The 24146-nt window shown below is 36.4% G+C and overlaps 1 protein-coding gene and 1 long non-coding RNA gene across 2 annotated transcripts in view; both read right to left on the bottom strand.

Moving 5' to 3' along the window:
* The window catches only part of LOC149784689 (uncharacterized), a 62871-nt gene extending 38972 nt beyond the window's left edge, over nucleotides 1-23899 (bottom strand). Inside the window, exon 1 of the long non-coding RNA XR_016413933.1 lies at nucleotides 23791-23899. This is a non-coding gene — a long non-coding RNA (uncharacterized LOC149784689). The remainder of the gene's footprint in view (nucleotides 1-23790) is intronic.
* On the bottom strand, nucleotides 10725-23794 carry LOC149784690 (uncharacterized). Its single transcript, XM_089933336.1, has 2 exons — nucleotides 22672-23794; nucleotides 10725-11746 (listed from the first exon to the last, which is right to left on the bottom strand). Exons 1-2 carry the CDS (start codon nucleotides 23509-23511, stop codon nucleotides 10736-10738), a joined length of 1851 nt encoding a protein of 616 aa, XP_089789462.1. The 5' UTR covers nucleotides 23512-23794; the 3' UTR covers nucleotides 10725-10735.
* Nucleotides 23900-24146: the final 247 nt, after the last annotated feature.

The following is a 24146-nucleotide window of genomic DNA, read 5'->3' as shown; positions in this document are numbered from 1 at the left end:
GACGTCAGCGATAGATTTTGTTACCGAATCTGACAGGCGAGTAAATTGATTGATACGATCGTTATATTCGTCTCGCTTGATTATATCGGTTATTTTGACGTTGCTTGTTTGTAATCTTCCTTCACGGCTCTGAAAAATAGCAACTTCGCCAGGATCTACTTCTGACAGCGATAGAAGATTATTAATATCATTCCTGGTTGCAAATTTTGATAGATCGACGTCGGTTACTTCCTTCTTTCTGTAGATAGATCTACCGTAAATGTCAACCATGATATTTATCTACGGCGTATTTAAATACGATCCTATGATACGGACCGGATGATTTTGAAATTGCGTCGAGGACGTTAATTGATTCTGGACCACATATCGGTGGATCCATTAACGTCTGCGTCGGAAGTGTCGAGTACCAAATCGGAATATTCAACTCTGACACATAATTGATGAATTCTTTCGGTGGAGCTAATCCGTATGAGTCAAAATAAACAACTTCGCGAGGATTAATCGCGTAGGCGACCCAGTGTGTGCCAGGTCCGGTACTTGAATCGAGATTTATTATTCCCATCTCGGTGGTGTTTGGTTTTTCTGGTAGTTGATCCCGCATAAATACGCCTCTGAAAAATTTTATTTTTTTATTTTTTGCTTCACTGAGTAAATCTAAATTTGAGGATGGTAGGCTGATCTCAGGCCGGATCCGTACGGGGGGGCGTCTTAGATAGAGGCCGCTCCCCTTTTTTTTACCGTATCTTCCTCCCATTATACTTTTTGCTAGTTTGTCGCCTGCCGCTCCGGCCGCACCTAATCCTATCGCTTTTGCAATTGCCGGAAGAGCCCCAGATAATAATCCAGGAATAGCAGCTAGGAAGGGGAAAATTCCACCTACTTTGACCATATCTCTGATGGCGCCTATACTAAGATTCACATGAACGCCGGAATTCGCTGATCTGGCTTTGGTGAAGCGTTCACGTTGACCCCTAGTTAGCGATAGTTTGTTAGGCCCGCCCTGAATTTGATCATTTTTCAGGGTTAATTTCACACCGCATCGCTTTGCTGTTGCTGTTTGAAGTTTTTTCATCTGACCAGGGGTCAGAGTTACGCTGACGTGTTCGTATGGCATATTAATAATCGTTTAATCTAAATTTAGAAATCTTCGATTTTGTTACATTTTTTCGACAGGAGCGTCGATGACTCTCATTCTGCCACTAATTCCTTCCAGGATCATTGTTCTATCGCTGAGAATCACCGCGATTGCCCTTGCTGCTCCACCTGTGTTAATTGTGGCTTTGAAATGAATATCAACGACAGATTGTTTTACCAAATCAAGATGTTCCAGGGAAAAGTAATATATAGGATAGTGAGTATTAAAATCCAGCTGCGATATTTGCAATCCGGTATCGATATTTTGATCGCGACCCATAAAACACAATAATCGATGATATGCGCGGGCCGTCGAATAATTTTCAAGATCAATCGATATTTCCTCGGATGGTTCTTGTTGCCCGTTTATCCTTAACGACACGTTTGTCGCGTTAAATGCATCGAATATCATGTGACTACGAGTTTGAACATATCTATCTGCGCTTTGAAGAGCCACAAAGATGTGTCTGGGCGCCGAGACGCCTTGTTGTGACGCAATTCGCCAGGTAAATATTCCGTTAATATTAACGTCGATAGAGTCGGTCGTGGTTGTTAACCAGGACATAACAGACTTACCGCCCTGATTCATGAATGACAACAATTTTTCTTCCTCAATCATCGATGGGACTATCTCTGGCATCCACAAAGTAAATTTGGTAAGGACCACCTTACCGGCATCGCCTCCTGTTCGCCAAATAGCTCTGTCATTGCCTGTGTCGTCTCGAACAAAAGAAATCGTGTGTTTTGCTCCGTAGATAACTTTCCTGAAATGCCTGCAAAATCCAAAAATGTGAGATAGCGGAATTGCACAGGAGAAATTTCGCTCACCTCCCTTTAACATAGCTCTCCGCGTGGCAAATCCAAGGTTGTAATTGTCATTGGTGCCGAGCATTACATCGACGTTGGTGGCGTCAGCATTACCAGCGAGATTTTTCGATCTACCGATATTATACGGGACATGATCAGCTTTATCGGAATTATCCTTGGCGAACATCATGCTAGGGCCAGCTGACCTGGTAAAATCATCCGAGTATCTAGCTAGGCCTATAATCGTCGTTGCTAAATCAACGTTGCCCGTAATTGACTCGATTTCTCTCCCATCGATCATGTAAGTAGCGCTCTTGAATAAAGCCATAATGCCGTTATTGACGAATCCAATTTTAATATCATCTGTGTAGTTGGTACCGTCAGCGCCTTTCACAATTTTACCAACAAATTCGATATATGCCTCAGATGGAAGAAAATATCTTGTTGTATCGTGAACTTGAATTTCAAGGCGATTAGTCGCATTTGGTGTCACTGTGTCGTACGAGAAATACTGGAAATCACGCACGGATGTGTCTCTACCTACAGGTTCATCCATGTCGAACACTTTGTTTGACACTTGTGCGAACATTTATTATTAAGAATCTCATCTAAAACGAAGACCGCTGCCTATGAAACTTGTGTTCGCGACTTCCTTTACTAGGTCATTTGCGAAACTTGTATTTGCAACTTCCTGTGCTAGATCATTTATTTTTTTATTTGCTGCGTCGTTTATAGCTTTACTGACCTGGGGGGGGGGGGCATTTCGCTGGTGCTAGGTAATTTGACGGGCTGCTTTTTTTTACGCATTAAATTTGATATTTTACCTTTGACAACATCGAAGCCTTTACTGGCCAAATTACCAATACCAGAGATGACAGTCTCGCCGATCTTTCCTATTGCTTTTGATGCAATTTGTTTGGCTGCGGGTCCGATTTTAGGGACTACTCGGGTAACGAGGCTTTTAACGATGTCGCCTAATCCATTGCCGTGAATATATTTGTATACGGGCAATCTAGAGTTAGCTATGCGGACCTGTCTAGGTCTGCGTTGATGTTTGTGAACAATCATGTTATCTAAATGCAATTGTTTTAATCGATGAGTTCATCAACGAGCTCTTTATAAATGTAAGAATCAATGACACCGCCGCGAAATAATCGCTGGCAAATATCGGAAGCTTCGTTGATTATTTCAGAAGAATTGTTTCCGGCTCGCTTTCCTCCTATTAATACCTCGAGGCGAGATACATCGTTGACGACGCTGTCAGGACAAATGGTATATCCGCTTCCTGTTTTTGGTTTTAATGTTGATTGATACGACGATGGTGATAATACATCTTCGTATTTCTCCTCTTCCCCTGATTCTTTTATTTTTTCCAGAAATTTTTTGTAACCAGGATCATTAAGATCGACGTTTTTTTTCTTTGAAGCAAAATATACAGCGGGAATCCATTCATCTTCGGAATATTCATCGAGAAATCTAGGAAATAAATATCTACCTCTTTCATTGAAACCAAATTTGGCCACCTCAATTAGATTTTTCTCCCCCCCCCCCCCAATTCCTTGAGTCCTTTTGAGGTAAAATGCGTGTCGGGCGCAGTTCCTGCAATATTGGCTTCCAACTCTGCGGAAGAAGATGCAGGAGGTGTATCGATGAATTTTATTTTGGGGCTTTCCTCTAATTTCAGAGATTGTGGCGTCACCGAAGATTTTCCCTCCAATTCACTCTTTTTGGTAAATGCAGATGATCGAAATTGATTAAATCTTGGATCGTCATCCCTTGCCTGGGATAACTGATATTTGATTCGATATATTGCCTTGTACCATTCTTCTCGTGAAGTATATCTTGACATTCCCTCGCTCGTTAAAAAATATTCTATTCCTCTTTTGTTGAAAGAAGTTTCCGCAAATTCTCCAGCTTCCTTAATTTCTTTAATTTTATTTAATTCTAATTTTATCGAGGCCCAAGTTCCCGGGGTAAAATATTTATCTAATTTCCCGATAGGATCTTTTATTATTCCCTCTTCTTCATCTTTTTTTTCCTTTTCTTTTTTTTCCTCTTCTTTTTTTTCTTCTTTTTGCTGTAATTGTTCTTGCGGCGCTTGTGCTTGTGCTTGTGACGCTTGTACTTGTGCTTGCCGCGCTTGTGCTTGCCGCGCTCGTTGTACTTGTATTTGTCGCAATTGTTCCAGTCGATCTGGCAATAATCGAGTGTGTTCCTCAATGTCTCTCAACACAGGAAGAATTCCGCGTTTTTTGATGTCCGGATCTTTCACATCACCAAGTAAGACTCGCTCGGTCGATTCGGTAACTGGCCTTAACAAATCCGACGATAATTCAGTAAGATTCAATTTTGCATCTTCGTAATCGCGAACTTTTTTCTTGAACAATTCTTTTGCTGGAATAAGTTTCCTTACTGCCGCTAATTGTTCTCGCGCTAATCTAGCAGAACGAGGCTCTCCAACTGTGCTAGTTTTCCGACTCATATTATTTTCAAGTATATCATTTTAATGTGACGTAAAATTGGCCAAAGCAGCCCCACCATGCAACAAAATTATTCCCGATAATTTATTTTCCCTGTCCTGAACGCTATATTTACTAACACACACGACGCGACCACCGAATGCATCCGGTCTGAAATGCACGAAAATTAGCTTCCGTAGAAGGCTTTATTTTTGATTTCTGAGGCTTCTACGGAGAAAGTTCGCGTAGGAAGGTTTATTTTGGTTGAACGCAATGGTCTGTACAACTTCCCTGCTGCTCTCTTCGTCATGATTGTGCGTACTAATCCATAGAGACAGGTTCAAATGTTGACAATTGTTTCCCGCATGAAATTCTATATCCCAACTGTATGGTGATGATGTGTAAATTGAAATTGTGTTGTCAAGCTTATCTCTAATGGTTTGTACTTTGTCACGGAAGAAATGTGCAAACAGGTCAGTTGGAGAAACTGTTATGTGATGTATTCATATTCCCAACTATATTTCTACATATTAAATAAAAAGAGCAGTCTGAATGGATCAATTTCTTTAAGCTATATCCAATCAGACAGCAAAGAGGAAGGCACTGTTTTGGCCAGGGGCTGACACAGAGTGACGTGGATCAGGTAACCTTTGGCAAACATAGATGATGTATTATCTTGTTTCTAAACATGCTGGAGTTTCCTACAGGTTATCAACATTTCTGCAAACATTAACTTGCCAACTGGTTAATATATTTTAGATATTTTGCTCACATACAGGTTGAACTTTTCTCTTTCCTCACATAAGCATACTTAGTAGATGAAAAAAAAAACTATTACATCACAATATATTACATCAAATCAAAAACAGGTCAAATAGAATCAGTTTCAAATAAATTCACATGTGCAATGACAGCTTTTACCTCATAAGTAGAATCAGAATTGACCAATGGTCAATCTACTTTTGTATATTCAGTTGCCCTATGCCCAGGCAATTAGAAATGAAAATTTCAAAGCCCTAATGCTATGTAATGTTAGTATCCCATGCTTAAGTTTTGGAAAATTTCTTCCTGAACCACCCGGTCATAACTGACTTAACTTTGCAGTTTTAATACTTGCCCACCTCCTGAACCACCGAGTGGTGACTGATCAATTTTGTGTAGTATTTACATCAATATAGTTATATTAATCAATGTGTGCACTGTTCTTGACTTACCCCATTGCTGCCATATGTCGAGGCCAAAAATGAAATTCACAGTTTCATTACATTTTCAAAACATTTTGTATAAAAGTGAAAGACACAGTCATATCATGAGCTCACACAATTTTTAAGACTAATCACTGAAGAATTGGGGTTGGAGGTGGCAAATTGTTCTAAAATTATATCATTTTAAATAAGGCTGTATAAAAATGAAAATGATTCAGGGAAAAATGGCCACCTTTGCATCAGAATCATACATGTCTTAAGTATGACTCTGAATGGAGCCTGGACCCAACCAAACATTGGGGTACAAACCTAATACAGCAAATTAGAAAAAATGTACCATTTAAAAAATGTATTTTCACTGGAACTGAGACCCATTCCTGCAGACCCCTACAAGAATCACTTTAATCACTGAAAAAGGTTTAGGATACATCATAATGACCAGTTGTATAAAAATGATAAAACCCAATTAGTCAAACTTACAGTTAATAAATATTCTTGAAGAATATGAGTGATACAATATGTATACAAAATAATGCAATATAATACTTACATACACAGGAGAAGTGCATCAACACTTTTACGTGAATGACTAAAATATGAAGCTGCAAGAAATTATACACTGGGAATTCAGATTTAGCCTTGTCCTTAACTACTATAGGTTAACATGACTATGTCCCATATCTTAAAAATATAGCACAAGCATGGCAAAAGTCACTTTTACTTAAATTGTCAAATTTGCTTCACTGAGCCAATAGAAGAACTTCTGGATGGTTTCCCAATGGTCTTTCCACGTTGTCGATTTTGATCTTATTGACGTGTCATCAAACATTGGAAGGTACTGGGAGAATCTTTCATCTGAACAGCATAACTTTATATTGGTAAAGTCCATCTGGAGTCAGGAATGCTGAAATTTCCTTTTCTCTTTTCGTAATTGGAATTTGCCAGAATCTCTTCAAGGGATCTAACTTGGTGACCTATTTGTCCAATTATGTCGATGCAGTCATCAGTTTTGGGTAATGGAAATGAACATATCTTGGTGACAATATTGACTTTTATGTAATCAGTACTCTTTATGGAAAGTATTATCTGGTCTTGACACTAAAAATGACGGTGAACCCTAGCTACGATGTCGTAGCCTCAACTTGATTTGTTGTGGTTAAGTCCACGAGGTAGAGTAAGGGTACTACTTTTAGTACTATGGTGAACCCCAGTTACTTTGACTTGGTTTGATGAAGTCACTCTCCAGCAAATACTGAACTTCTTTCTTCAGTCTTGTTTGAGAGGATTCATCCTGCAAGGATGTTGTTTCATTGGTATAGAATCTACGCTTTCAGCCTCTTAGTAGACTTTATTTGTTCATGTTGGAATGTCTGAGTAAAACAAGCCTTGCAGAAGAGGACAAACTTGCTGAAAGGGGCGCTGGCTACACGTTTATTCGGAGCGGAAGAGGAAGTGAAGAGCAGCTTGATGCTGCAATCAGCTTTGCACTGAAGTCAGTGTTTGTTAGTAAGCTAGCTGAACTTCCAAAAGGTGTGACCATGAAACTCTCCCTGTTGAATGGTAGAAAGCATGTCATGATGGTCAGTGTCTACGCTCCAACCATGGCCAATCCTGAATAAGTAATGGGCACATTTTATGAAGAACTCCACACTATCATAACCTCTACACTATCATAACCTCTACTCCCAAATCTCACAAGCTCATCATCCTTGGTTACCTCAATGCAAGGATTGGCTTCGACATCTGAAAAGGGTCATTGGAAACTATGGTGTCTGCCGCTCAAACAGCAATAGACTTCTATTGCTTCAGACCTGTGAAGAGCATGAGCTGCACATCAACAAAACTGTATTGTGCCTCCCTATCCACAACAGGACGACATGGATGCATCTCCGATCTAAGCACTGGCATCTTATTGACTACATGACAGTCAGGAAGAGGGGGCGACAGGATGTACAGGTGACCAAGTCCACGTGTGGTGCAGAATGTTGGACTGACCACTGCCTTGTAATCTCAAAGGCAAACATCCATATCCAGCCTAAGAGACTCCCACAAGGCAAGAAGATTGCAGAACGACTGAACATCGTCAAGCTGAATAGCTCCAACTCCAAAACGACCTTTGTCAGCACTCTAGAAAATCGTCTTCAATCCACCCTTTGGACACCCAGAATGTAGGGGCAGCCTGGACACCCAAATAGAGCTGGTCTACAACACAACTACAGAGATCTTATGGCCATCCTCCAGAAAGCACAAGTACTGGTTTGATAAGAATTACAAAGACATGAAGTAGACGTTGGCTTAAAAAACATCACCTCTATAAAATGTACCTAACTGATCCAACGTCCATCTCAAAGAAAGATGCCTTCAGTAACATCTGTATGATGTTTCAACAAAACTCCCACAAATGTAGGACTACTGGCTAAGTAAGTGATGAAATCCAAAGCTTCGCTGAGAAGAATGATATGAAGAAGTTTTATGATGTGCTGAATGAAGTATATGGACTGTCATCACCAGGATCATCCTTTCCCTCCTCTGTTTGTATGGGAACAAATGACATAGAGAAGATCCTCGAATAACTGGCTGCACACTTCAACTGTGTCCTGAACTGCCCAACATCCATCAATGATGAAGTGATTTGATTGCCCCAAGTGCCAGTCAATGAAGCACTGGATGATCCACCAACCCTGCTAGAGACTGCTCTCTAGCAGCAAGGCTCCTGTCTCAGACTCAATCCCAGCCAAGATACAAGGAGGGTGGTGAGGCTCTAACCCATAAAGTCCCTCAGTTGTTTCAGCTCATGTGGCAAAAAGAAATGATCCCAAAGGGATTCAAGGATGCTACTATTGTACATCTGTATCAGTGCAAAAGAAATCAGGCCTGTGACAATCCTTGAAGTATATATTTACTCCCCATCGCAGGCAAGATACTCGACAGGATTCTCCTCAAATGCCTCACATCACACCTTGACGAATGACTCCTGCGAGAAAGCCAGTGTGGGTTCCGGAAGGAGTGAGGAACGATCAACATGGAACACACTGCTAGGCAGTTGAAAGAGAAGAGCTAGGAGCAAAATGCTGAAATTTTCCTCACCTATGTCGACCTGATCAAGGCCTTTGACAGACAGTAGAGAGGGCCTGTGGAAGATAATGGCTAAGGATGGATGCCCAAGGAAATTTATCACCATGGTACATTAATTCCATGATGGCCTGGAAGCTAGAGTCCGTGACAATGGTGAGAAGTCAGCCTTTTCGTGTCTCGAATGGAATGATGTAAGACTGTGTACTGGCATCAGTGGGAATCGGCATCAGATACCAAAATTGGTGGCAAACTGTTCAACCTCAGGAGGCTTCAAGCAAAACCTAAGATCACAACAGGCATCGTCAGTGACTTACTATTTACTAATGACCATGCTCTCAAAGCTGGCTCTGAAGCAGACATGCAACACAGCATTGACAAGTTCTCTGATGCATACACAAATTTTGGCCTTATAGCACAAAGAGACCAAACTAATGTATCAGCCAGCCTCATGAATACTGTATGCTAAGCCAAACGTCACAGTCAATGGCTACAAAATGAGCACAGTGAATGGGTTTTTTTTTTGGAAGACCTATATCTCAGAACATCATAACTGATGATAGAGTTAATGCCAGGATTGCAAAGGCCAGCGTAAACTTTGGCAGACTATATGCCAATGTCTGGAACAGGAGAGGCATTAATCTACAGATGAAGCTGAATGCATACAGAACAATAGTACTCCCTATGCTATTATACACCTGTGAAAACTGGACAGTGTATCAGCACCATGTGAACAAGCTGAACCACTTCCACACAACTTGCTTCAGAAGACCCCTCAACAGCAAGTGGCAAGACTGGTCCCTGATACTGAGGCCCTTGCACAGGCAAGCCTGCCCAGTAAATAAACCATCCTGATGCACTTGTGATTGGCAGGCCATGTAGCTTGCATGCCAGACCACAGTCTTCCTAAAAAGTTATATTATGGCGAGCTTGTTGTTGTTCTAGGGTTTAATGCCATTTTTCAGCACAGGATATGCTACACATGGTGGCCAGTATAACTGATGATGAGCTTGAAAAAGGAAAATGCAACAAAGGAGGCAAGAGAAAATGACATAAGGATGCCCTGAAGAGGTCACTGAAAAACTCTGGCATAAGCTATCTCAAGTGGGAGCAGACTGTCCAGGCAGGACAGGGCATGTGGCGCTCCTCCACTGGTAAAGGTGCTGCAGTTTGCAAGTCCAACAAGACAGCCATAGCAGAACAATTGTGTCAGGCCAGGAAATCCCAATCAAGTAATCCCACAATCTGCTTGTGGACATCCCCTGTCCACAATGCCATAGAACATTCTGGTCACACATCAACCTCTTTAGCCACCTGTACACCCACACACCATTTGTTCCCGTTATAACACTGGATGACTAAAGCTCATATTTTGTTATCTTGTCATTGATGGCATATGAACAGATGATAATGTCTGTGTCTGTAATCTGGATACTAGAAATACAACAAAAGTCAACTCACATAAATGTGCATCACCTACTACTGTCAGACCTTCTAAAGATGGAAAGACCATCAAGTTGATATATGTATCGACAATGTATCCTATAGCAAATGTGTATTGAGAAAAGTATCGATAGGCAGCACAGTTGTATCATTTTACCCAAACTCTTTTGTTCTAAAATCTACTGAGAACACTGATTGCAAAGGAACAAGTACAAGTTCAGTCACTGGTTCTGTAAATTTATGTTTGATTGCATTAAAATGTATTTTAGCACTGTTACACGATTTCGTTTGTATAAATCTCTCTCTCTTCACTACCATATGTAAATGCTAAGGCGCAAAGTATAATTCTCTGAAATGACATAGACCGGTAATAAACTTTATCCTTGAATAATGTATGTAAAGTTGGTATCATGTTTTGGGGTAAAATATGGTATGTAATTAATTTCACCACACCAAAATGCATATTAAAAGCAAGACAGTTTTATATATAGTCACACAATGTCCATATTCAGCAAATACATGCTGTCATTAAAAATTTTTCAAATTAAGTGATGAACTAACGAATGTATGTTTCATAGTGTTATTGTTTCTGCTTATTTCTTCCTCTTCCAAAATTTAACTGTCAATGGTGGTACTGCTGGTGTTTCTGGTGTCTACTTTTTTCTTTCTCAGTTTAACTGTCAGCGATGCTTTTAACTGGTGCTGCTTCAACATGTGCCTCTTCATACTTCCACTCTGACTAAAGACTTGAACACAAAATTCACATTTGAATGGTTTTTCTCCAGTATGTACTCTCATGTGGTCTTTAAGGTTACCATGGTGACTAAACATTTTATTACAATAATCACATGTATATGGTTTATGTGGAAAATGGATTCTCAAGTGTTCTTTGAGATTTTCCTTGTGATTAAACGTCTTCCCACATTCTTCACATTTATATGGTCTCTCTCCTGAATGTACTTTCCGGTGCTTCTTCAAATTTCCGTTATCATAAAACGCTTGTCCACAATCTTCACATTTGTACGGTTTTTCACCCGTGTGAGTTCTAACGTGTACCTTCAAGTTTCCACTTCCACTAAAACATTTACTGCATACTTCACATTTGTGCTTACATGGTCTGTGTCCTCCATGTGTAATCATATGCGTTTTTAGGATTCCAGACTGACTGAAACCTTGATCACACACTTCACATTTGTATGGCTTTTCCCCGCTATGCACTCTTATGTGTCTCTTTACATGACTGCTGTCAGTGAAATGTTTGCCACATTCTGAACATTTGAATGGTTTTTCGCCAGTGTGTGTTCTTATATGTTTCTTTAAGTTCGAATTCTCTGCAAACTTCTTATCACAAAACTCACATTTGAAATGCTTTCTCTCAGGTAAATACACATTATCAAATATCCATTTTTGTTCAGTCTTGCTGGTATCCACTGATGTTTCTGCATCCTCTGACCCATGCTGAATTGAAACCAACACATTTGGAACCATGGACGTTTTGGAAGTGGACATGGAGCAATCATCGTTTCGAAGATCCATTGTAGTTCCGAGTTGCCTTGTTTGATATGCGGATTTATGGGCATTAGGTTCGAATGGGAGCCTTTGAAAATTATGCAGCTGTTGTCGTAATTGAACAGATCAATTGATATTTGTTTGGCACATATCCAGATGTATGCATTTGAATATGCTTACGCATGTTAATAGATTTTAACCAAGTACTTTGACATAATGTGGTCTAGCAGCATCCACTGAACCATTCTACTAAATAATTGATAACAAACCCTCTTCAAAAGTACTCTGTAAATGTTCATGCAGATCATCTGAATTATGCTTGCATTGTTGATCGCAATAAGTACAAGGTACAGGTCTCACGTATGCAAATGCCCATCTTTGTTACAAGTTTTGTGGATCAGAATTTCACAATTATATAATAATAACGAATCTATTGGTACCTATAGTTCATCCGTGAGGCACGTAATTGTCTATTCGCTTGAAATATCCAAAATATTATTTCCAAGGTTACTTATGATAATATATTTAAATTTAGTACATTGTCACCCAACTTCCCCATCAACTGGAATATGGTAATTGTTGAACCAATGACCAAACCTCACGATTCCAAAGTTGCCTTAAACCTTATAACAGATAGTGAACCTTTTCAGTTATTTAGCCTGTAAATGGCTGAACATAATTTCATAAACATGATAAATGTAAACATCAACATACGCTCAAAAACCGAAATACACACTGATATATACAATTATTTACATCTATTAGGACGGAATGTTTTAGTAAAAGTAATAAGATTAAAATTTCTCTAAATTGTATTAAAAGCAATTTCTTTTCTCATTAAATTATATTGAAAGTAATTTTCTATTAAAAGATTAAATCAATTTATTTCGGTATTACAATTATATACTATGTAATAAAGAATGCACTCTCATGAGCAAACGGCAAAACTATCTTGCACTATATATTTCCCTTGTATCGTAAGTAAGCAATAAACTACACTCGATAAGTTGTGTAGATAGACGAACTAGATAAATTCCAAAGATTCTTTCTAAATGGGAAAATGAGCTGATCTGGCAAAATTGTCTATATAATGACGTACATAGACCCAGATGATAGTCTGTAAGAAACGAAGGAGAAACTTTGAGATTCTGGCGAAACATAAAAGACTAAAGTATGACCATATTTGGCTATGTCCTAAGAACTGGTTAAAATAAAGCATCAGGCTGTGGACGCATCAGTCCATTCATCGGAGTCTCAATGAGGCATTTGTCGTTACAAGTAAGATTATCCTTTATGTACAATTTTTTTTACATAGTTTATGGATTTTTAGTGTTAAGATGTTAATCTACAATTGGTACATTGCAACATTGGACTATTTTAATATTTCTTTACTCTTCTTTATTATAATGTATTAGAAAGTTTAATTGTTTGAAGAACTTGTATTTACTTGTAATTATAGTATTGATTATAGTAAAATAACGACTTTCGCTACCAACTTCATACTTAGTAATAGTTAATTCAGAAATAAAATACTATTTTAATAATAGAGTTTAATATGTTAACATTGTATATTAAATTCAGTAAAATATATTTCATTTGCAGCCTTAGTCTGAAATATTTAATTTTAGATTCTTTATCTATCGTGAATTTATTTGATGTTTAATTATCAGTATTATATTCTAAAATGCAGAAATTATACAAATGTATGATGTTGGTAAGGGAAGAAATATCGTAGTTTTATATGCATCTCTTATATCCATAATTTATGTAGATTGACATTGGAATGTAATTTTATATGTTGATTATTTCAATAAAGTGAGTCCATTCATCAGAATCTCAAAGAGGCTTGTGTCATTACAGATTCCGTACCACCCGTTTGGCATATTCTCCAGATGTAGCCATGTCTACACTGTTATGAGTGACACCCTTTCTCAAGAGAGCACGGAACTCTTTCCTTTCTCTCTCTCTATCTCTCTATCTCACCATGGGCAAAGACATTTCTTAAAAGCAGAGTATTTCCTTCTCATAGCAAGAAATGAGAAGAAGGTTATGATACAAAAATCTTTTTCATAACACATCTTTTGGATGCAATTATTGGTAATGTTTAGGATTTGTTTTAACAATAATAATAATAATAAGAAGAAGAAGAAGAAGAAGAAGAAAAAGAAGAAGATGATAAAGAAGAAGAAAAACAAAATTTGGTTTAAGTAATTTTGATACAAATTATTTACTTTTTATTAATTTCTGGCGCAATCCATCTAATGATGTCGCTCGGTAGCACTTGACTTTACTCGATTGGACAGGTATGATAAATTGCTAATCAATCAGAACTTGAAATATGGGAGTGGGATCATGATTGTGAGAATTCCGAATGTATACTTACATAATTTTGGTGGAAATGCCATATATTGATGTGTTTGAAAGCAAACAAAGACATAAAAAAATGAGGTAAAAGCTGCCCAAACAGGTAAGACCTTATCATTTATTACATGAATGGAGCTATAATGAGGAAGCTGCACAAAATTCATATGAAAATCACTAAAATTACATTTTATTTCAATTTTTGTCATTATTCAAATATATACAAACCACACTTTAACAGTATTATATTTAACATCATGAGCATTATGGTACAAAATATGTGCAATTTGTGTTTTTGTGTGTATTTCGGTGTTTTGAGTGTGTTTCGGTGTTTCAACTACCCTGATTTACATACTTCTAGAAACTTTATATACTTTAGTACATGCCCATTTCTGAATGTCACTATGACATTTTTTTTCCTGTGCTTGAATCCTTAATATTATTTTGAAATCTCCATATCTTGAATATTTTAACTTCATTTATCTGCATCTACTGATTTAAAAAATTGAGTGAAACATGCTAATTATTTTTAGGTCTAGCCTGGTATCTGAAACAATATGGAAGATAAGATTTAGTTTGGAAGCTCTCCAGTAGTCGGATGGTGATATCATGATTTTCTTAAGACCTATTTAATGTACCACCATAAGTGACCAGATTAAATAATATTACCACACTTATATATAGCATACTTTCGAAGGACCCTAAACGTTAGGCCAATAAATCAGCCCCTCACCCATAATGATATTGATATTCGTGTTAGTTGCTGATATCACATATACAGTGATATATAGCATACTTTCAAAGGACCCTAAACGTTAGGCCGATAAGTCAGCCCATCACCCGTAATGATATTGATTTTCGGGTTAGGAGCTGATATCACCTATTCATTAAAAGTTGTGACTATTTGCAGACAATTTGCTCTGCACACATCTGTACATTGTATACACTTACTGGTATTTCCCGTGGCTGTGGAGCTACCATCGGCTGAAGGGTTCTTTTGGTGACATGTACATAATATTTCCAGAGCAAACTCTATGTTTGATGACTTGTAAATCCACGTGAAATAACATAACAATCTGTTATGTGGCCATTTTAAATTTTGCGCTAGATAAGTATCTGCATGCAGCAAAATTGCACATTTTAATTTACGGGACATCAGACCAACATATCGTCCAACAGTATCAACACATATCTGCGCATGGGGTTGATTTATCGGACTACCTAGAGTAACTTTGGAATCGGCGTAAAGGCTAACCTAGAAGAAGTTACCTTCCAGCATAGCGACCTTTGTTTCTTATCTTGAATTTAACTTTCAAGGCTGTATCCAAGACAACAATTTAATATTCATTCTTCATACACAAAATAAATAATTCAAATATTCTTTTTGAGCAATAATGTACATGTATTTGTTTGTTATTTAACATTTCATTAAAGCATTTAAGTAAGAGTGGCTGAGTGGTCTAAGGCGCTCACCGTTACGGATCACTGCCATCTCACCTCTGTCTGCGTCGGTTCGAGTCTCGTATTCGGCTAATGTGGTTATGTGAGAAAGCTTGCCAGTAGCTTCTCGTGGGTCGGTGGTTCTTTCCGGGGGTTTTCCGGGTTCTTCCTCCACCATTAATACTGGCCGCCATGTATAGCCTATCTTGTGCTGAAAAATGGCGTTAAGCCCTACAACAACATTTAAGTAAGGAATTACCAGACAGGATTGATTAACATATTTTACAAGTTTCCAGTCCAGTGTCTTAATTTTCTCTGAAGTCAAAATTGAGTCATGGGCCTCTTGAATAAATGCAGTTAAAAGTATGCATAAAATTGTTAAATCTGTAATATATAACTGTACAGTAAATAAATAAATCTCTTAGTTTTAGTCTTACGACTATGTTTGGTTTGGTGAGTAGACATTATCAAATACAATGAGCAGCCTGTTCTTTTGCGCTCAAGATACATTCCGTTTATTATGTTTTTTGCTCTTAAAAGTATTTTAATGTATTCTATAATATACAGACTTTTACCATGGTGGACTTTCTAAAATATAAAATTTGCCTTTCAACATTCTCTTCAAAGATACATCATCTTTCTGAAATTCTCAGACAAAGGCAACATACCTGATAACAAATGAATGTGAAAAGTTCCTGTACCCCATAGTATTTTCATAGGGATACACTTGGCAGAGTGAACAATAAGTGATATAGAATCTCTCGACATGAATGGTATATAATTCACCAAATCAGAGCCAGACTGGGGATTGTTTGACCTGTATTGCATTCAATACATGATCTTATCTCTTGAAAAAAAAAGAGCATTTGGAATAGCTCTCTCTCTATTGTGTTGCTTTTTTCAACCTGTAGCAATCAGAAATAATGGGTCCATTCTTTTCAAAATATGTGTAGGTAGGAAGAGATAAGGATCTATATGTTCAATTCAAAACCTGCATGCTATGTATACTGCATAATCTGTATAACATTATATCCTTAATATCCAATACATAAAAAATACTTGCATACTTTGCATGAGATTGCACTGAAACACGTCCAATACAAAACCTGCATACTCTGTATAACATTATATCCTTAATGTCCAATACATAAAAAATACTTGCATACTTTGCATGAGATTGCACTGAAACATGTCCAATACAAAACCTGCATACTCTGTATAACATTATATCCTTAATGCCCAATACATAAAATAATACTTGCATACTTTGCATGAGATTGCACTGAAACATGTCCAATACAAAACCTGCATACTCTGTATAACATTATATCATTAATGTCCAATACATAAAAAAAATACTTGCATAATTTGCATGAGATTACATTGAACCATGTCCAATACAAAACCTGCATATTCTGTATAACATTATATCCCTAATGTCCAATACATAACAAATACTTGCATACTTTGCATGAGATTGCATTGAACCATGTCCAATACATAAAAAAAATACTTGCATACTTTGCAAGAGATTGCATCGAACCATGTCCAATACATAAAAAAATACTTGCATACTTTGAATCAAATTGCACTCAAACATGTCCAATACAAGAGTTGCATGCTTTCTATGGTATTAGATATACCCAAGTCCTTAACAAATTTGCATGAGATTAGAGCAATAGATTTTCAATACAAGACCTAGAGACCATGACGAATGCAAATCTAGAAAGAAAAGAAATGAATAATTTTGTGTCCGAAGAGGTATCTCCTTGTAAAATATATAGCATTTTCAGTGTGTGTCCCAATGCATAGAGACACAAATATCGTGAAGATAAAATTGGCAAGATTGACAGATATCACAGAGCAGTGACCAGCTATTTCAGTAACCATGTCAATAAGGCATACACTACTAAAACAGTTGTTTTCATTATTATTGTGCATGTGCATGTTTTCCAGTATCTCCAGCATGAATGAAAATAAAGGTAAATAAAGACTTTCCAATTCACGATACAGATAGAGATTACCCAGGAGAATTGTATTTTGTTAAAAAATATAATTAGAAGCAGATTTTGCTTTATTTATTGCATTCTGCCAGATTACATTTGAATTGGACATACATAGTACTTTCATTTACATTTCAGCTGGATGTATGGAGCCTCCCAGATTACATTTCAGCTGGATGTATGTAGCCTTCCAGATTACATTTCAGCTTGACGTATATAGTTCTTTCATTTACATTTCTGCTGGATTTATGTAGCTTTTTCATTTACATTTCAGCTGGATGTAAAGAACATTTTCGTTTACATTTTAGCTGGATGTATGTAGCTTTATGTTTACATTTCAGTTGGACATATGTAGCTTTGTCATTTGCTTTTCAGCTGGACATAAATACCATTCCATTTACTTTTCAGTTGAACGTATGCAGCTTTTTTTATTTGCATTTCAGCCAGACTAATGTAGCTTTTTGTTTACATTTCGGTTGGACATATATAGCTTTACGTTTATATTTCAGTTGGATGTATATAGCTTTTTTATTTGCATTTCAGCTGGAGGTATGTAGCTTTTTGTTTACATTTCAGTTGGACATATATAGCTTTACATTTACATTTCAGCTGAATGTATGTAGCTTTGTTATTTATGTTTCAGCTAGACGTATATAGCTTTTTTATTTACATTTGACTTGGACGTATGTAGCTTTTTGTTTCCATTTTAGTTGGACATATATAGCTTTACATTTACATTTCATATGGATGTAAGTAGCTTTTTCATTTACATTGTTCCATGCGGTTATGCGTTACTCTTACTGAGTGATAAAAGTGATCACATAAATCAATATGACAATTTATTTAAAATTATTTAAAAATATGTGTTACAAATGTAGAGTCATAACCATTTAACAGAAAGAAGCAAAACCAACAGCTTTTTTGAAACTTAGCAAATAATTTAATTATCATAGATACGAAATGAAATTTTCAGAGTAATTTACAGTACTATTAATTAAATCCAAAATAATCCCAAAACTCAAGTCTAAAAGAATCGAATGTTCTGAATCAATTTCAAATCCTTGAATGTACTGGTGTGCCAACAGTCCTGATGTATCAGAATGGCATCATCACCAACTATTTTGAATAAATTCACAATGAACTGCATTTTAGTAAAATATGCAGTTTGTAATTTCAACGAATAATCCAAACAAATGTTTCCTCTCAAGTTATAAATAAACATAACATTAAACAATCTGCAGTCTAATGTCACTACAAGTACATAGGAAATAGGAATGAATAATTGTCCAGCTCTACCTACCCGTATTTATATACAGGCATTGAGTCCAAAAATACTCGTCATGTAACATTCTGCAAAAATCCATCTCAAATGAACCCACCTGACCAACTCACTGAATTGGAAATAACGTAATTTTTCTAAGAACCCATCTGACTGACCTATCAAATGGAAAACAAGTTTATTATAAATGTTGTTATTAAGAATCGTAAACAATTAGAGATCCTATGCAACATCTTTCAAATTAATCTACAACCATGGAAAAAATATAGCTATATCTTGTTTATAGATCATCAATACCATTTACAGTCAAGTCCAAACATTACACACAATATAGATGCAGTCATGTACCAGAAGTTACACAAAATATAAATATACATAAAAATAGCATTCTTTCAGCTTGGTATATATATATATATATATATATATATATATATATATATATATATATATATATATATATATATATTATTGGAAGACAGTTCCTTTCCTAAAGGAGAATTTATATACACTGTTTTTAAAATGCCCCTCGTCTTAGCCCGGTTAGTTCTAGTGTTTGTAACGAAATGTATTCATCAAGACATCAGTAGCTAGGCCTAGTTTTGATATCAACTGTGTTGACAAACAAACTCTTGCCCATTCACAAACATTATGTTTTGATAGCTGATTGACCATTAACCCTTTTCCGAGTAAGGTAGCAAATATCAATTTCCTGCATTATATCCTTTGATGATAAAACATACAAACTTGTGTTTTTTAAGATCAGAATCAGTGATCTGGATATATATTAACTGCCTCTTGTACACTATTTCATCATAAAATTAGTTTGAAACTGTAAGTGAACCAGTAGGCCTAATGGGAAATAATGGCGAACTTCGCTAAGTCTAGGATGTACCAGTTTATTAAATTGTGTTTTCGTACATCATCAGGCAAATATTTCCAGAAAAATAAACAAATCATTGAAAGCAAAGCCAAGGTATTATTGTATTAAAGATTTAACTTTAAACTGCAAATTATGTAGGTCAGAAATGTATGGGACAATGCTATGTTGTGGAATTTGCGAGATGCGCTTTAAGGTCTAGGCTGTTTTCTGACTTGACATGTATTTGCGAAAATACGGGGGGAAAACAGCAAATCAGATACTATTTAACCATTGCCTAAAATTACTACAAGGACATAGACAAATAAATAAACCATAAATTTGCCGTCCTGTTAATGGACTGTTGTAATGAAGCTATATTAAAGTGAGTGATTACATTACGGAAACTTTTATCTAAAAATAGATGCACTCACATCTGTGTTGATTCAATAGGAAAGAAGGGACTGTAACTTTTGATGGTGGGACTCCTATTTTTACCAAACTGAGAGTCATGTACTCCTTGTTTTAAAAGCCTAGCGAGATCTCTGATACATATGTAAAATAAATAAGGAATTGGTAAAACAGGATCCTCGTGAAAAACATTTGTTCTCATTGTACATGTTGTAGTGGTTGTTTCAAAGTAATTTAGAAATATGTTTAGCTGCCATTTTATAATGAACTTGAGGAAAGTAACACAAAAAATGTTTAAGTGGCATTTTTAGCAACTTGTAATTACAGTTCTGTAATTTCATTACTGAGAGAAGTTAAAATTAATTACGATGCATAGTTTCTGCTGTGCAATTTTAAAGTCACATGGCAAATATACACTGCATGTATATCACCATCCAAACATACAATCTTGTAAGTATGAATGCAGTGGGTATGAACATGATAAGTTTCATACATGTAAAAATTGTATTTATAATACAGTACATGTACATTGAATTTTCAACTTGAAAATAAAGCATTGATTAAAACCAATGTTAAATGCATGCTAAGAAACAGAGGACATGATTCATATAAGACAATGAAAACAACAAACATATATATAATTACGTTTGTTGCTTTGCTCCACTTCTCACTGATCAGCCTTCACACCTCCCTACTTGAGTTATTATAAATGTTATTATTACGAATCGTAAACAATTAGTTATAGATCCTATGCAACATCTTTCAAATTAATCTACAATCATGATAAAAATAGATTATCAATACTGCTCCCAAAATTCAAGTCTGCATGTAGCTTAACCTCTGACCTCTGCATGCAAAATCAATACAAAATATTCAGAGCCAAAAGGTTACTTAGGTGGGAAAAACTGAATCAAGATTAGATTATTTTGATATTATCTTTAACAGTTATCATTGAGGATGAGGAAGTCAATTTTTACTTGACTGGATCAACTTTCATTAAAAAAGCTGCATGCGTCAGCTTGCCTATCAAATCATAGGCAATTATAAAAACCTGGAAAATATGGTGGTTTGCACAGCCTGATCCTAAAGTTAGTCAAACTTGAATTTTACTTAAATTAATTGTCTATCAATCTAAGACTTCAGTTTTGTCTCTGCGATTTTCATTTTGACACCCAAGACCTTGGCATCAAGGGTCAGTTCTGAATTCTATTGAGAACCCTGATTTCACAGGAACAAACACTAATGCTACCATCGACTGTTCGAATTCATGTTTGTGTGCATTAGAATATATGTTGGCACTGTTGCTTACGTATTTCTTGCTTAAGTTATTTCACTTGTATAAATCTCTCTTTCTCTACTGAAATCTGTAAATTATAAGGATTAAAGCCAAATTTTCTTAAATTATTTTGACTGATAAGGTAAACAAATATTACCCATGTAGTTTTTGTTACAAAACCCCCAAATGTAGTTACGTCAGTTGGTTGATTTATTTAAATACATGATTGCAACATGTACATATAACAGTTTTATAAACAAGGTCCAGTGCAACTACATGTTCTGCAATAAGAAGTGTCTGTTTATTTATGTAACCGTGGAAGCAAGTTTTCTTGATGGAAGAATACCTCATGTACTCTTATTAAGTCTTAAGTCCATTTTCAAGCTGCAAACCTTCTTGAAAGAAATAGCAATTTTCACACAAAAAGGCTCAAGTAGATTTGGACCTTGGCAGTTTATGATGAAACTTACAAATAACACATTCTTTTTTTCATATGTTTTAATTTGTTGGTTATTTGTACAATGTATACATTTATAATGGAAAAGAAATCTATGTACGGCATTGAATTACATGATAGAAAACCTCCAAATAGGATCAACACACTACAGAAAACCTCCAAATAGGGTCAACACATGATAGAAAACCTCCAAATAGGGTCAACACACGATAGAAAACCTCCAAATAGGGTCAACACACGATAGAAAACCTCCAAACAGGACGACGAAAATCTTGATTCACTGCCACTATTGCCATGACAGAAGTTAGTAAGATCGATAGCGACTGGAGTAGAAGAGATGCTTCCTCATCATGCATGTTGTTTATTATTTAATTCTGTGCATGTATGTATTACGAACAAACAAGCAAATAAAAGCAAATATTCGAACTGCTGATTCGTTGTGATCTAATTAGCTACAAAATCATCATTGTCAAAGATGGGTTTGGTAATTCAGCAAATCTTTCTGTTTTGCAAGAAAAAGTATGGTATGGATGGACAGTAAACACTACGGTTGGTTGGTTAACTTGAAGCAACCATCGTTTCTCTTTTGGCCTAATACATTTTTCCCTTGAGTAATGTGTACAATCAATTTACAGCTAGTTATAAACAAATACATGTAATTCATTTCTGCATCACCAAAATGCATGTGAACAAATCATATTCCATACAAGGCAGTTTTATGTATATACTTGTTATCATGGTGGCATAGTACATGGCAACCAAACTCAGTGGAGTCACACAATGAATGTCCTTCCTCAGCTATTAAATGCTATAATTAGAAGTTGTTCAAATACACTCATGCCCTGATGAATGTTTCTTCATAATGTTACTGCTGATGTTTCTGCCTGTCTTATTTCTTTTCTTCCTCAGTTTAACTGTCAACCGAATGTTGAACTGCCATCATGTTTCTGATTGTTTTATTTCTTCTTCTTCTTTACTTTAACTGTCTGTGCTGTTTTCAACTGATGCTGCTTCAGCATGTGTCTCTTCATACTTCCCCTCTGACTAAAGACTTGAACACAAAATTCACATTTGAACGGTTTTTCTCCAGTATGTATTCTCATGTGGTCTTTTAAGTTATCACTGCGGTTAAACATTTTATTACAATGTTTACATATGTATGGTTTATAAGCAGAATGAATTCTCAAGTGACTGTTGAGTTTCCCCTTGTGACTAAACGTCTCCCCACATTCTACACATTTATATGGTCTGTCTCCTGAATGTATTTTCTGGTGGTGCTTCAAGTTTCTATTGTCACAAAACATCTGTCCACAATCTTCACATTTGTACGGTTTTTCACCTGTATGAATTCTGAAGTGTGTCTTTAAGTATGCTTTTGCACTAAAACATTTACCACACACTTCACATTTGTATGGTCTGATTCCTCCATGTGTTGTCATATGCGTCTTTAGGATTCCAGACTGGTTGAAACTTTGGCCACATACTTCACATTTGTACGGTTTTTCCCCACTATGCACTCTCAAGTGCCTCTTTAGATGACCGCTTTCAGTGAAACACTTACTGCATTCGGAACATTTGAATGGTTTCTCGCCAGTATGTGTTCTCACGTGTTTCTTTAAGTTCGAGTTCTCTGCAAACGTCTTATCACAAAACTCACAAATGAAAGCCTTCGTCTCAGCCAAAAAGACATTACTAGCAAATTTCCATTTGTGTTCAAGTTCCATGGCATCCACTGATACTTGTCTATTCTGTGACCCATAGGGAACTAAAACTATCAATTTTGGAGGAAACATGGACATCGCGGAAGTGGACAAGGAGGATTCAACTTTTGGAAGATTCAAAAGTTTATCCGTTGCTTCTTGTATTTAACCACAGGAGTCTGACGTTTTATCAATGAAGTACGGCGAAATCTCTCACAATATGAAATCCCCTTATCGGTAATATATATAAACACAAGGAGTGCAAACGTGACCACAACTCTTCGCTCGATTCGACTTTTTCTCACGCGTTTTTTATCACTTCAGAATTGCAAGAAGACTGAAAAACTACACATATACATTGAAAAGACAGTAACGTACCAAAGCATATCTCTTAAATGACCATGTCCTGAATCCAATCCGGCGAATTAACCTTTATTTTCACCACTTTGGTCAAAATCCCTTTCTAGCAAACTCGGCTGGACGGAAGTAGCGCATTCTACCAGTTTCTACCCTGCAGTAAATATGCGTAATAACATGATGAAATTAATCTCACAAGATAAAATGTTTATCTTGCTTTGTATTTCAGATTGTATCATTTTATAATTTTATTTAAATTTCCAGAATAGAAATATGTAGTCAAAGTTTTGATAGAAGAAATAACGTTTGATGACGTCATCAACCGTCATAAATTTCCCTATTATTCAAAGATTCTGAGCGATGTTCGGTACAAATAT

Source organism: Sinohyriopsis cumingii, chromosome 14 (assembly GCF_028554795.1).
Source record: "Sinohyriopsis cumingii isolate HCF-2022 chromosome 14, ASM2855479v2, whole genome shotgun sequence".
NCBI lineage: Eukaryota > Metazoa > Mollusca > Bivalvia > Unionida > Unionidae > Sinohyriopsis > Sinohyriopsis cumingii.
The sequence above is the reverse complement of the archived record's forward strand: the minus strand, read 5'-3'. Positions and strand labels throughout refer to the sequence as shown.

Coding starts and splice junctions, on each gene's coding strand:
- LOC149784690 (XM_089933336.1), bottom strand. CDS start 23,511: ATGTCCATGTTTCCTCCAAAATTGATAGTTTTAGTTCCCTATGGGTCA. Junction 11,747..22,671: donor AAGTAAAGAAGAAGAAGAAA/TAAAACAATCAG, acceptor TGATCTGTTCAA/TTACGACAACAGCTGCATAA.